This window comes from Vulpes lagopus, chromosome 3, assembly GCF_018345385.1.
Source record: "Vulpes lagopus strain Blue_001 chromosome 3, ASM1834538v1, whole genome shotgun sequence".
NCBI lineage: Eukaryota > Metazoa > Chordata > Mammalia > Carnivora > Canidae > Vulpes > Vulpes lagopus.
In genome coordinates, this window is record NC_054826.1 from 53,073,283 (window position 1) to 53,089,074 (window position 15,792).

At 37.7% G+C, this 15,792-nt stretch overlaps 2 protein-coding genes across 9 annotated transcripts in view; one reads left to right on the forward strand and one right to left on the reverse strand.

The window, feature by feature from the left end:
* MCC (MCC regulator of WNT signaling pathway) overlaps positions 1–15,792 on the forward strand; it is a 309,780-nt gene that overhangs the window by 286,103 nt on the left and 7,885 nt on the right. For 5 of the 8 annotated variants that reach the window (XM_041748456.1, XM_041748457.1, XM_041748453.1 and 2 more), the window contains one exon: positions 241–2,823. In XM_041748456.1, coding sequence (XP_041604390.1) covers positions 241–421 — 181 coding nt within the window. In that variant the 3' untranslated portion in view covers positions 422–2,823. Of the gene's footprint in view, positions 1–240; positions 2,824–14,107; positions 14,169–15,792 lie in introns of those variants that run through there. The other 3 variants (XR_005986779.1, XR_005986780.1, XR_005986781.1) reach the window with 1 other exon arrangement.
* Positions 6,915–15,792, reverse strand: part of DCP2 (decapping mRNA 2) — a 48,533-nt gene continuing 39,655 nt past the window's right edge. Inside the window, exon 11 of the mRNA XM_041748458.1 lies at positions 6,915–14,407. Within this exon, the coding sequence (XP_041604392.1) occupies positions 14,244–14,407 (164 nt within the window). The 3' untranslated portion in view covers positions 6,915–14,243. The remainder of the gene's footprint in view (positions 14,408–15,792) is intronic.

Below are 15,792 nucleotides of genomic sequence, written 5' to 3' on the forward strand. Positions count from 1 at the left end.
GTCTGAGTTGTTGGTTAACACCCTTCCTAATGAGGGACTAGCCTCTAGCATGGAAACTAACTGTAGTTAAACCAGCAGGTGAATGGCCACAAGTGTGGAATACTCGATTTCAGATTCTTACTTTAGAGGCCGAATGACCTCTCTGGACCTGGTTACCCAGCAGACAGAGCAGCGAGTGTCTCAACACTAGTCAGATGACTCTTCCTTCTCTCCACTCTCCCCCCCACCCCCACCCCACAGCAACCTGGTGGCTGCCTATGAAAAAGCAAAGAAGAAGCATCAAAACAAACTGAAGAAGTTGGAGTCTCAGATGATGGCCATGGTGGAGAGACACGAGACCCAAGTGAGGATGCTCAAGCAAAGAATAGCTCTGCTGGAGGAGGAGAACTCAAGGCCACACACCAATGAGACTTCACTTTAATTGGCAGTTGGGCACAAAGCTCTGCCTGTGGAAGCCAAACTCTAGCAGGTCACCGGGGAGAGAAGGGCCCTGGGAGACAGAGCACCTGGTGGGAGAGTGACAAAAGGGAAGGCTAGCAGGTAGGTCAGCACCTGCATAACAGAGTACCATGGACTCAGCTCTGGGGATGAGTGGCCTGGTGATGCCATGTACTCTCCCCAGAGGATCTTGTGCCTCCCCTTCTGGGACCATGGACAGTGTGTAAATACCTGCTCTGTGTGCCATGCTCAGTAGGCCTTGCTTTTGCTTTCAGCACTGGCAGTCACTCTCCTACCCGTTCTGAAGGTTGTGCATCAGTGGTACCCTTGGCATTTGTTTTATAAGATGGTCCATTCTTTTCTTCTCTTTTGGTAGTGATCTGGTCTTTCACATCCCCAGTTTCTCCTTTCTTTCTTCAGGGATAAACACAGACACACATGTGGGAGTGGGAGAAGGTGTCTTTGGCCTCTGGAACTGCTGATTTGCTTACTGTGCAACCAGGATTTGGCTTTCAAGACCCACATACCAGCTCTGAGAGACAGGCTGTCACTCAGACGTGCTTCGAGAAGGAGATTACAGGGGGATGGTACATAGGGGTTACAGTCCCAGATACATTTAAAGTTACAGGTCAGGCAACCCCAGGGCTATGGCTGAACGATTCTGTTTGGGAGAATGAGCACTTCTTTCACCTCTCACTGTGGAGGTAGGGCTGGGAAGGACACTTTCTTTTGACTGTCGGATTTTCCCTCCCAGTGCAGCCTTATTAAAGCCAAGACTTAGAGCTGAGATAGTCCTATTGATACAGATGGTGGAACTAAAATTCTATCAGGAGTTTCCTCAAGAGCAGAGGAGCATTGTTAGTACTTTTGCCCACCCCAGGGCACCACATAATTGCTATTCTGCAGGAATCAAAATTCATCCATATGAGTACACATGTAGCTCTGGACTTGCCTCTCTTTCTCTAAGGGCAAGACACAGGACACCAAGTGTTTTGCAGGTGATCCTACTTATTTAAAGACTGCTACTGAACTTTGCTTCCAAAAGAGCAGGGGGTGAAGGAATGGTTGTTGAGGCCTCCTTTTATCCATCCCCCACCCTGAAGTGGTGGTTAGTATACGGTACTTGAACAGATTAAATTTCAAGCAAACTGCTGGCAGGGCTGGGCCAGGACCAAAGTACCTGAATTCTTTTTCCTGAAATTCTTTCTCCATCTTAAATTCATTAGTCCACCTCATCTTTCAATTCTTCTGTAGTTACCCTACATGGATACATTTTAAAGGACCACTTGCCTTTCATTCTGAGTTGAAGAGCTACCCAAGGTCCCCTGAGAATTATATCCCAATGCCAGAAATGACAGTTTTGTTTATGACCAGGTCACCACATTAGAGTCCCAATGTCCATGAGCTGAAGATCTGATTTCAGACAACCTGATACAAGTTTACCAGCCTTCTTTGCTATAGTGAAGGCCACTCCAGCCACCACCTAGGAGGGCAGAGCAGTTTGAGCAATTCTATCCCAAAAGCAACCACCCTTCTTTCTTAGGCCAGCAGTAGGCTGTCCATCTTACAAAAAAAAAAAAAAAAAATCACCCCAAACCAAAAAAAGTTACCAGTCTGAAAGGACCAGCTTTTGGCTGCTTTGATCACTGTGAAAGTGCCCCCAGGCTCCTGTTTCTGTTATGAATCTACCATTTAGTCAAAGTTCTTTTGATTTTTTTAAATCAATTTTTATATACTTCAGATAAAATTTCATTTTGTCATAAGGAAAATGTGGCTGAAAAAGTTATGTGCAAAAAAAAAAAAAAAAAGGTTCAGAAGACAAAATGTTGGTTTTCCCCATTTTTCCAGTTTGCCAAGGGGAGATAGCGCTCTGTCCAAGGTGGGGAACATTCGTGGCTTTCCCTTTTGTGACTGGACAGGCATCGAAACAGATGGCTTTTCTTTTCACGAACACTGTAAAGTGTGGCTGACACAAGGATACAATCCTGCCTGCTGACTTCCATCTACCATTCTTGGTCCAAGTTAAAAGAGAACTCCTCCTTTTAGGGTCAGGTAACTAACTCTTCCAGACCCAGGAGGTCTCAGCTCCTCCATTATAAGCCCCAATATGACTGACCCTACCTGGCCTCCTTTCGAATTTATACTTCAATGTAATACTTTTAAATATGTGGTGATTGGGTAAAAACATATCCCCAGAAAGAATGTTACTTTTATAAACGTGTGGAATTTTAAAAAGCAATTAAATAGCTACTCCTTTCCTTGTATTTTTCAAATACTCCCTAAGACAAGATCCTTGTTGAAGCTGAACCAACAGGCATTTGTTTATGCTACTTGTGGGGCCCAGTAAAGCCACATTGATTAAATAAATAATTGCAGGTACCCGAATACTTTTTAAGCTGAGTTTTTCTTTCTAAATAGAAGTTTATATTAACCTCTCCATCATAGGTAAACAGTGTATGGATTTAATTTGTCTGAGGTTAAAAGTCTTCAAACTTCCATGTTTTTATTTCTACTTCCCTCAATGATTACCCCTTTTAGGAATTTACCTTCTCTGTTCCATCTTTGGCTCTTAGAGAAACAAGCATGGGAAGAAAGGATCCATTTTACAGTTCCCTTGGAATCTATGTCCCACTGCTAAGTTAAGGAAAAAATCATAAGCAAGAGAGACTTCTGCCTGTGGCTGAAGTGGCATCAGTGTGTGGGCCAACCAGTGGATCTGATGTTCTGCTAAACACCACCTGCACCAGCTGCAAACTGCTATGGACTTGCAGGTGGTAAGATCCCTGTTTGAGACTTAGAGCAGAAGTTATTTATGATTCAGTATCTTAAGTGATCAGACAGTTGAGATTTACCACGCCCCTCCTCCCTCTCTTGCTCTAGCCCCAGAGGTACACTAGATATTTCATCATTGCCAATGCAGGTAATTAACTGTTTCAGATTCACTCTTATTTGCAAGCATGTCAGCTTTCTGAAGTTAATATCCATGCTGCCTGAAACTGGAATGTTAATAAAAAATTAAGTACCAGTTAAACATAATTGCTTAATTCTCCTTTGAGATGCTTGCACTTGTTGCTAACTCTTCCTCTGAGCCTGTAGCAATACTTTAACAGGGATCTCAGAGAACTTTAAATTAGAGCCTTGACTACTCCAGAAAGGCAGTCAAATTAGAGCCTATGCAATTTCTTTTTGAAAACTGTTAAAGTAGTAAAGTCCTTACTATGGCCTCATCCTAAGAACTCGAAACTATGTGAAAATCTCCCAGTCCCTACCTACATATTGATCACATTATTTTAAAATGGAGAGAGAGAAAAAAAAAAAAACCCATAGTTTTACCTCTTCTGGCCTGGACTATGCCACTGGCATGAATTAAAAATCTCTGTAGCTGCCTGTTCCCTTCTAAAGGTGTTCTTAAGGACCACAAAAGTTATCCTGCAATTTTTTTTTTTTTTACTTCTATCAATTATCTTAAAACCCTCAAGAGTCTGGGATATCACGCTCATGTTTTAGGTAGTGAGAAAGACATCAGGACTACTGAAAACACCCAAAACTTTGGATTAATGACATATGAAACTCCTAAAGATCCCTAAAACTTCTAAACCATTTACAAACACCTAACTGGGAGTTATGTCTCAGCCATGAAACTATGTAAAGCGCAACGATCATCCTAAGTTTACAGCTGTACCAAATTTCTAGATATAACAAGACATACAGTTAGAAAGTTTGTAGAGGGATGCCTGGGTGGCTCAGCAGTTTAGCGCCTGCCTTCCACCCAGGGCATGATCCTGGAGTCCTAGGATCGAGTCCCACATCAGGCTCCCTGTATGGAGCCTGCTTCTCCCTCTACCTGTGTCTCTGCCTCTCTATCTCTCATGAATAAATAAAATCTTTAAAAAGTCTGTAGAGGCCAAAAGGTAGAGAATTCTGATGAGTGAAATTTCTGCATTGAATTTAATTAGGCTGTAGTCATAGGATTGCCAAGGTTTTTTGAGAGGGAAGGGAGCATAAGTAACATTTTTAAGTTTTTTTTTCTGCCATAAGTGACAGCTTTGTAGAATAGCATTTTTTTTTTAAACTCCAAAATAAATCCTATAGCAAATATTTTTCTATTTATCTACATGGAATGGCCAGTTTGGCAAGAAATGATACAGACTCTACTTGCCAAACACCTATTTCTCACTGAAGTTTATCCAAATCCTATTCTGGTTCATTGAAACTTTGTGTTTATATTGGCCAGGTTGAAGATAGCTCAATCTGTGGCCTTCTGAAATTCCCTGTTTCACACACTTGAACTTTCTAACAATAGATACATGTCTTAGGCCGCCAAACATTGACTTTTTAGAATTGGAACCAGGACTATCAATGCAATGCTGGCTGCTGCCTCCGTATCATCCCTGAGCACTAGATGGCTGTTAAAATATAAAAATGGAAAAGAATACAAGCTGAAATGCAGCTGTACATGCATTCTTGCTTTACCAATTCCTGTACAGAGGAAGACCATTTCACATCCAATGGCTGCATTTTTTTAATTGAGTTATATTAGATAAATTCTTTATCAACCATCTTGCATCTGAGTGAGCTCTTGCATGTGACCAAGACAAGAAATCATTCTGGCTCATAACAGCAACTGCTATTGAATAACTAGATCCTTGACTAGTAGTGCTTGATTTTTCCATAGTCAAGGTGGCTACAAATCACTCATCCACTGATTAGCAGAATGAAGCAAGCCACCAACAAAAATTCCTCCACGTTCACACCAATGACCTGCTATTAGTTAGCTCTTGCTGTGCCATTCATTCTTGCACTTTCTGCAAATCAAATCCATGTGGGAAGTGTTCTACTTGTAGAACTCACAGAATTTACTGAGTGCTCATGTCAGGACTGCCAAGTAAATGAGGGACCCGAATAATCTGCTTTCCTTTGAATGTAATGCAAAGATGACACATGTTCATTTTTCTATGCCTAATCAGTTTCTAGACATAGCATCAAGATTTATTTACTTTGCATGAGATTTAAGTTTCCTATTATTTGAAAATGTGCTCCTTTTAAACCACCTGAATAAGAAAAACTTGCTGGAATGTACTGTCAGTTATTAAAGCACATTTGACTAAGTTTGCATTTGTCAGTATTGTTCTGTTTGTACTGAAAGTCTCATTTTAAAGTTGCCCCTTAACATTGTACTATACCTTGTAATTTTTTAGATTCTTCACTTGTATGCTTTAAATGTTTCCAGATGCCTTTAGTTTTTAGCAGCTGTAAAATAGCTACTTTGTGTTATTTGATATAGGATTGTTTTTTAAAAAACTCCATTTATTTATACAGAGACATTTATAATATTTTACATTCTTATATTCTGAATAAATATTTCTAATTCCATGTACTTTAACTGTGTTCATTAAATGGTAATAAGGCTGTCCTTCTGCAATCCAGTTGAACATATATAAATGTCAAACCTGTGCTACTTCACATTAAATTGAAAGTCCTAGTCAAAGCTGGGGACTACAAGACACTGTATTAGGTCAAAACAGTCAAAGAACCTCGTTTATCGTCAATTTCTATTTGGCTGCCTTTGAAAATTTGGTATGAATGGGAAGTTATTTATTAAAGTCAACCTGACGACAAGAAAGATGGCAAGGAGCGTTGCAACATTTCTATTCAAAGACTATTTTCCTGAAATGTGGTCAGCTCTCAGTATGAAAGCAAAGTGTAATACCTTGGTCCCCTCTTAAAATTTTCTTTTTTTAAGATTTTATTTATTTATTCATGAGAATACACAGAGAGGAGAGAGAGAGAGAGAGGCAGAGACACAGGCAGAGGGAGAAGCAGACTCCATGCGGGGAGCCCGACGTGGGACTCAATCCCAGGTCTCCAGGATCACGCCCTGGGCAGTAGGCAGCGCTAAACCGCTGAGCCACCGGGGCTGCCCCCCTCTTAAAATTTTAAATAAAATGTATTATATAGTGGAGGTCTCTAGTGGAAAAGACTTTTTCCCATGATCCAAGGACCTTCAAGCATTCTATCTGGAAAACCTGGCTCAAGAAAAAATATAAGAATTATTGGATTTTATGTATCTAATCCATTTTGGTTTAAAGCAATAACCAAACTATTAAGGGTTTGAGGTGGAGAATACATACCAGTTCTTTATTTTCACTTTCACACATTTTTTTTTGTTTTTTTTAAGATTTTACTTATTCAGGAGAGAGAGAGAGAGAGAGAGAGGCAGAGACACAGGCAGAGGAAGAAGCAGGCCCCATGTAGGAAGCCTGACGTGGGACTCGATCCCAGGTCTCCAGGATCACTCCCTGGGCCCAAGGCAGGCACCAAACCGCTGAGCCATCCAGGGATCCCTCGCACACTCTTTTAATAGTTCTGCCCATCATATAAGTATGCCTTTATCTCATACCTACCATTTTTTATTGGTCCAAAGAGAGACAAAATATGAATAAGTTGGAACTTATGATAAGTGACAGTAGCAGAAATCAGGTTATGGTAGTAATTAAAACTGCCCAAGCAGCAAAATTTATTGATATTGCACTACAGTCTAAATTTAACACGATAGTATTTTTACAGAAAGCCAATATTTGAACAATCAACTGTAAAAAATGTTTTAAAATACAAAAGGAAACCTTCATTCATTTAAATTGTATTCTGTAAGATAAAAGGTTTTTAATTTCTAAACTGGTGTTATTTACATCAAAAAGCTTTCAGAAAAAAAATAACTGTCAGAAAAAAATGTTAAGACACAGGACTTTGTTCATTTTCTCAGTGGAGAGTACAGCTGGCATTACTAGTCGACTGTGGAAGTACAATAATCCCAGAAATATTTTAAACTCACTGGAAATTCTTAGTTTACGATAGTCACACTCAATATAAGTGAAAATCAATCCTCATCTTTTGATTAACACTGAGGGAAAGAGACGCTACTGTTTAGCCAGAATGTAATAAATCCAGAAACACAATAAATTCAACTGAGAGGTATCAATTTGTATTAACAAAAAGGTAAACCCCAAGGTATTGTGGGGTTCCTTTTATGCTCTGCTTGACAATTAACCAAAACAAGCACCAGGAACTTCATTACTACCACAGATAGAATTACTCCAATGATTTACTTATATTCTTTTTCCAAACATTAAAATGCCCCTAGAAGGTAAAGTCCTAAAATTCTGTGATAATTAAGGCAAAAATTAAATGTTAAATCATTTCACATAAGACAAAAATGATTACTGGAGAGTTTATAAATCTAGTTATCACATTTACTCTAAAGTCCAGTTTTTTCAACATCATATTTAGTGAAACCATTTCAATTTTTTTCTACCAGCTCTTGTAGGTCCCACATAAAATTTAACATGGCACAGCACAAATATCTTCACCTTCTTCAGACTAAAACCTTCCCCAAGAAAACCGTTTTAAGACTACACATCTTCCTTGAATATTAACCTAGTCTTGGCAGTGTAAAAGACACTTCAAACCCTTGTTTTGGAAGTAGCAAGGTTAAAAAAAAAATCAATTCTTAGTCCCTTTCCCATCCAAACTAAATGCATGAAAGACAATCTTATATAAGAGGACTTCACTTGTTAATACATGAACTATAATTCCATTTGATTAATCATTTTATTCTGAAATAACATTGTTTTTTCATTAAAGCCAACAGGTAAAACTTTAAATCTGAATTGTGTCAATTAACAAAGGTGATTTTTATAAGATATTAAGCTAATAAACTTCAAAAACAATCATAAGAAAATATATATGTGTATGTATATATATAATATGTGTGTTATATACACAAATATATATATATACAAAATAGTTCATGGTTTTATTTTCCTTCCCTATTACTAAAGGAAACATCTGTAAGAAAATGTAAAGTCGGTTAGCTGTCTCCTAACTTTGAAGTGAAATACGAGCAAAAAAGTAAAATTAAAGACAAGTTCTCTGGACACTTCAATTTGAAATTAAAAGGTACTTGTACAGCATCCAAATACAAACTTAAAATGAACAACAATGACAGCAGTGGCCTAGGACAGTAGTGAAATGCACAAACTCTTGTAGATAGGTCTTTTGTGCTTTTCTATCAGTGCACATTATATACACAGGACAGGAAGAATCCAAGTCCGCTGCTATTCATTCACTGCAAAAAGTATTAACATCTAACCAAACTGCTGAGGAACAGTAACTATGTTACTAAACTGCATTCAACTGAGAACCTCTGCTTTCATTTGCTGCCATCCGTAGTTGACTCCAAAATATCCCAAATAATAATAGAAGCCAAGATATTTTACAAAGAAGTAGTGAATTTCTTAAAGCTTGAGAAATGACTAATGTAGATTTGTGCCCAAAATGTTTCACACCATAGTTTGTAGCTAGAGATTGTTTCAGAACCTCAGTCAACGAATTAAAAGATTACATTAAAATGTTACATTCTACTTCAGAATGTCCACAACCTAAGACTGTTAACTAAGACTTCTTCAGGACTAAGGCCTGGCAGAACACTGCCCACTTCACCCTAGAACCACAGTTTTCTTTGTTCCCAAACCAATCTGACAGCTACATGCACTGAGACCCAAAACAGTACTCGTTTCCATAGCCTTCCTCTCCACCATGGCCCAAGGGTCAGTGAGATCATCCCTGAAGGGCAAGATATGATCACTGCATATAAATTCCCACAGTGGCAGATTTACCATAAGGATGCAGCACAAACTATTCTTCTACAGAAGGAACAAGATACAAAGGGCAGTTGGGGTAGGGGTGGGGGATTCCATGGCCTCTTCCTGGTCAGTCACACCAAGAAAAAGAATTAAGAAACAACATATCTTCAAATGGCATTCAACAGACAGAAGCTGATAACCAAAACAATATCCAAACCCCTGCAATAGCTCTCCCACCAAAAAAGCAGCACATAGAGATGTTTAGGCCCTTATTCTTCCATTGAACTAAATAAAGGACTAAAGTCTACTAAAGAGGAGGGTCCATGTGGGACAAAGTTACAAATCAAGGCAACTGATTTCTGCATCCAATCCTTTTCCCAAAAGCCCCCTTAGCCAATACTACACAGAGCTAAATGCAAGCACTTTGTCATGGTTGATTCTTCACAATCTGAAGATTGTGCTTTCAAGCTGCAACCACGGCTAGACCATTCCCTCTGCTAACCAAAGAAGAAACAAGACAAACGAAATCTCTTTACTAGTGATTTCATTAATCTGGGAATTCAGATTAAAGATTCAATTATAAAAATCTCTCAAAATAAAACATCCATACTTTACCATAGTTTTTTATTTACATTTCTTTGTACATTAAAGTCTGAGCAACTAAGCTGGTGGAAGCCAGCCCCTTCAAGTCCATTCCCATGCGTGAGAGGTAGCTTTATTTTTCCCCCTAGCTTTATATTACTGTTTGAATAGTAAATGCTGTTTGTCACGAGAACTAGATGGAAAGGAATGGATCACCATTCAGGATGGACGAATGTATAGCTACCACATTAAGTGGCTATGTCACACACCTGACCATGGCTGGCTGTGCTCTGAGCTACATTCCAGTAAGAAAGCAGAGCACCTCAGTGTGGCTGGAATTATAAATTATAAATTTATCAGCACAGGAAGGACCAGACTCCCAAACATCAATCTTTAAAGTGAGAAAAATTACTTTAGATTTACTGGATTGCTTGGCAACCATAAAAAAAAACAATAACTTTATCCAGAGCTAGAAAATGCCTGGTAATGGCCATATATATTAGACACTGCTTGGTCTAGACAATGATCACGTTTCTAGCCTAATATTACAAACACTCAAGAACTGGTTTGCCTTCTAAAATTTCTTCCTTATACTCTCTCTGCCCAGTAACTATAGCTATCTCCTCCCTCCAGGGCACTTTTGTTCTATAATAATAACCTATCCTATATATGAAACTGAAATCCAGAACTTTATTTTGAAAGCATGGGACAGAGCCTTTAATGCCTATTTGCAATCTGCCATCTTTAGGACACAGAAATATAAACTTCAAGAGCAACAACTCTAGGCAGAAAAAAGAGGCTGAGAAAGCTCATCACAATCTCATTTTTAGAGTTTTCAGCAACTATACAAATGCACTTTAAAGTCTTAGGACAGAATATAAAGTGAGTAGCTAGGCTTTACCAAGCAGTCAGAAACAAGGTTTAACAAAACTGCTGTTTTACTAACACCTGTTTACCCAGAGACAGATACTTAAAGGTACAGGATATATTGATACCTTAGGGCAAAATAAGACTTGTTTTATCATTAATATAAAATCACAACAATACACGTGAGCCCTTCCTTGGGCCAGAATATAATCTGAATCAAAATCACTTAAGTGACACTAAGTGACATTTTTCTTCAATCATAAAAATGTTAACGAATCTGACCTTGTAACTATGATTAATATGCAAAGAAAACACTGCTCGGGGAATAGAGAGACACAATAGATGTCAATCAAAACAAAATCTCTGAGCAGGCAGAGGGAGGTACTACTACAAAAATAAAAAGCCAAGAGATATTATCATAGTAAGAAAAGTAACTTGGCAAATGGTCTAATTTTTATACTGACTTTGCTCTTCACTGTTCAAACTAACTGATGGGGGGTGGGGAGAATTAGGTAATGAAATGTTTTTAATGCATACATGTACTCAGACCTGAACTTTTCTAAAGACCACCATAATATGTTGAGCTTTATAATAAAATTTAAATTTAATCCCTGTGGAAGGATGTCATTCACTTAGATTTGCATTTTTTATTTGATATTATATGCAAACTACTAAAGCCTTAAAAGACAAAGTACCAGCCCAATCTTACAGCATAAAGTTATTTTTGCTATATTCTGTTGTACATCTTCATTATCTGCACTAATTGATATTTAATAGAAAAATAAGGATATCCAAAGCTCAAAGCAGCAAGCAGTGACCACAAATCCCTTGACAGCATCGATTTGCTTGTATATATTAACATGAAAATTCAACTTAAGTTTCAAATTTCTTCAAATTTCACCCATGCTAAGGGTTCTATTCGGTTTACATCTCAGGAAGAGTGTCATCACTGGTTGAAATCCGAAAACCGTTCATTTGCTATTTCTTAACAAAAACTTTGTGAAAGCATGTAAACTATACACCTATCTTTTGGATAACAATCGTTAAGTACAAAAACATTCATTTAACATCTTACAAATCATTACAGTTATACATAAAAGCACCTACAAAATTCAAAAAAGTAAAAGATTCACAGTGAACCTTGGAACATAACATTTAAAAAGTGGATTCAAAGACCTATTTTTCTCTCAAAGACATAAAACACACAATGAAGCCAACACAACTACTCTTCTCATCTAGCTTCTTAAAATGCAGCACACAGAAGTAAATTATTGCATATTCAGCACACTCCTTTATCACTCAATTTCTTCACACCATGCTAAAATTTCTCAAAGGAGAAATCCAGTTCTGTGCTAAGCATGGCCTTTCTCAAGGTAACCTGAACACTGAGAAACTATTACACAGGTTCAAGGGAATAAGTATAGCAGATGTACATAAAACTGGTACATCCAACTGATACATTTTCTGCATAGTTAAGTCACATCACACGCACAAACTTTAACTCACGTCTTTATCTCAAATTGTGAAGAGAGCTAAAAGCCTCAAGTTACCAAAATCCCATTCCAACAATACCCTCATTTTGTTCCACAGTGCGTTAAATGAAGCAGCACAACAGCAATAACATTTAACCATAGTTAAACTGCTGTAATTGAAAAGGTAAAATTTGTTGGTTCTTGAAAAGGCTCAACACCTTTAGAGGACATACTTCTGGTAACTAAATTCTAATCTCTTTTGCTTTTGTATTAAGAGCTGAAAAACCCAACTCTAGGCACCAGAAAGACTGACCAAAATACTCAAAAAAACAAAAACAAAACACACACACACACACACACACACACACAAAATCACCAAAAATTATATGGTTTCCAGATGGCAGTAAACGAGTGAAAATGATTTACCTGCTAGGCAAACTAAGTTTTCACTCCCTTAACAATTTAATAAAAATCTGGAATGCTGGGACCAACTATAAATATGGCTCAAGGAGACCCAAGCAAAGCAGCTGTATTTCTGGAAAGAACAGTTAAAAGCTTCCAAAAGCAATCAGATAATGCATTTTTAAAAAGGTCACAGAAGGATTCACAAGTTTGTCACATTAAAAGATGCAGGATTATGAATAACCTAATTTTAAACATACTGCTATAATCGTGAATTCTCCTGCTTAGCACCAAGAAGGTGACACTTATTAATAAATAGAATTTTTCCTTTAAAATCAAGCCATTTAAAAGCTAAAGCAAAGAAATACAAGTGAATTCCTTACAATAGTACTTCTTCTCAAAGTCCCACTGGGTTAAATAGAACCCCTATTAAATAGCCTATCTATACAGAATAAAGATTTCTACAATAAAATTTACAAGCAGAAATATATTTTGTGGATACCACATGTAAAAAAAGATTTTTAAAACCCACATGGCCGATGCACACGCACACATATGCTCACACATCACCCCCCAAAAGAAATACCTTCAATGAGGTCAGAAGCAGCCTGAACACGAAAGCCCCCTTAGAGCCCTGGTGATTGTCCTCAAGTAGAGCAAATGGGCACTGCCATCTTTACCTAGATTTAAGAATCCTGAAGAAGCAAAATACAGTCCTAGAAGTGAGTTATGTATGTTACCTTCATGTTCTGATCATCTCCTAGTGAAATGCTTTATTTGTACCTGGGTGAAGTGTACACCCCATCCCTTCTCACTCCATCATCCTGGGGCTTCAGTATGCTCATAAAAGCATGTCAGCTTCTGCTACTATTGCAAACTGGAACCTAATACAACATTAGTTTCCAGAGATCAACAGCGAGATGCAATGTAAAGCCTAATAATGTCAGTATTCCATTCATATTTACACATCAATAATAGAGAATGAATCTTCACAGGAACAAAGCCATCGTATAATACTAAAGGGCTGGCAGCAGGATGGTGAAGACCAGACCAAAGCAGTTGCCCGGTCCCTGCCTGCATACTCCATGCTCCCCACTCCCAAGCAGTCTCACAGAGTTGCTGACTGCACAAGGCTCTCAACTCCACATCAGAGCATCCACTTCTCACCCAACCAACTCAGTCCTTCTACAGGCTGAGGATTTTGTCCTTCAATGAAGTGCTGTGTTCATTTTCAACATGAACATTACACAGTAGATGCTGGCTTTAACTAAAACCTTTCAACAAATCTCCCAGCAGAGGAGGAATAGGGAACCTAAGTGGTTAGCAGAGAAATGTGCAAAGATGCCACCAAAGCAGATGACCTGCAATTTTGACTTCTGTGACATTTTTAGCTCTTGCATTCATTTAATATTTGTGAATTTTAAGTTTCTTTTAAAAATGTCAATATAAGGAAACTCTTATTGCAATCACTGTCATGGATAGATGGAGCATTCCCATTAACTTGGTTACTTGATGATGACTCAAACACTATTTTCTTGATCAGAACATAAAATAAAAACCACAATCACACAGAAAAAAAAAATGCTCTCATAAAAAGCAACTTAAATTCGTTAGCCAAAGACTGAAAAGATATATCTGTATAAAAGGTTATAACTGCATTTACAGTGCAAACTCATGTTTCTTTTTACTCTCTCTTCTGCACAGAGAACATTTATCTTGAGAAACATCGTTGCCTCCCTGCATTTCTTTAAAACACCTGAGAAAGGTAAGGCTCAAAGAGACACCTACTCAAATGCAACAGGTCTCTGATCGTGGGACTTCCACAATACATCTGCTGCTATCAAAGATCCAAGATTTTCATTATAGCATTATGGTCAAACTTAAAACTCAAAAAGGCTCTGGATGAAAAGGGGAACTTGCAATGACCATTACATGCCACAGACTGTCCCTCGGCATGTTCTAGCAACTGGTCTTCACCGGAGCAAGGCAAGTCATATACAGCATCTGTTTAAATAAATAAACAAACTCAGTAACTTAATGGGAACTCAAATGCTGCCCTTCTCACCTTTTGTTATAAAGGAATTCACATACCATACATATTTTTCCTCACCACACTCTAAATCTAACTTAAGTAGAACCACCAAGATACTTTCCTTTCCCTAAATTGGGGCTTAACTGACTTTCTAATCTATGATTATTGATTTCCACACATTCATTCCAAATCTTAATCTCTGCCTTTAAACCCTTAGTATTCACATGCTTTAAAAAATGGCCATACTTTTGTCTACATCTCATTTTTGTTTTCTACCATCATACAGAACTTAACACAAGGATCAAAATGTAAGCACTGTAAAGATTACAACTGTAATCTAAGATTTATAAAGAGTGCAAGTCTAGAAAAATAAAGGTGGAGCTGGCCAAATCATCGGGGAATATATTTACCTAAAGAAAAATCCAAATTTTAAAACTCATGGTCCAACAAAACTCTGAATTTATCAGGATTTTGTTTTGTTTTGTTTTAAAGGTAGAGCAGAGACCTGACCAGGGAAGTAGATTGGGAATAGACATCAGGAGGCTGAGGCACAAAGAAAATCTCCAATCAGGTTTCCCGGGACAAAAATTCTTTTACATTTCTTTTATAAGACAAATTGTGTATGTGCATATCATGCCCATTTAAGCTGGGTATATTAAGTTAGAGTATACTTTCTTTTAGTACCTTCTTCCTGGACACATGGCTTTTAAAGATTTTGTAAAATAACTGATTTCTGAGCTTACATTAATTAACCTATCAGGCTATCATGTCCCCATCAGCCAACGTGGTCAGAAAAATCTTATTAAGGGGACTCCTCCCACATACTTTATGTATACCAAACTACATGACTTCATAATTAACCTTAATTTTCCAAAATAGAATAAAAGCATCTTTTAAAATAGGGTTTTTCCTGCTTAAATCATAAACAGTACTGAAAGAAAATATGATAATTCTTCTTATTTCTTAGACTTTTCTATATAAAAGCCTTACATTTAAATGGTGAATAAATGCATTATCTACTGCACAGGGATTTCACACAATTCCAAACAACATGTAATAAAAAAGTCTACTGTAGTTTCAAATGATGTCTATTAAATCAGTATTACCAAAGAACTTTCTACATTCATCACCATTACTTTCCAAATTAGCCCACATACCTACTCTTTATAACTGAGGATAGGAAAGCTCCAGATGTCATCCATAGTACCTCCTTAAAAAGTTGCTCATTACCTCCTAAAAGTAAGAAATGTTGCCCTTCTGAAGTCAATGCTCCTCTTACATATATGTGAGAATGAGGTCTCCTCATGTTTATGCTATTTGGTTCTACTCCCCTCACTAATACCTATTAACTTACAAT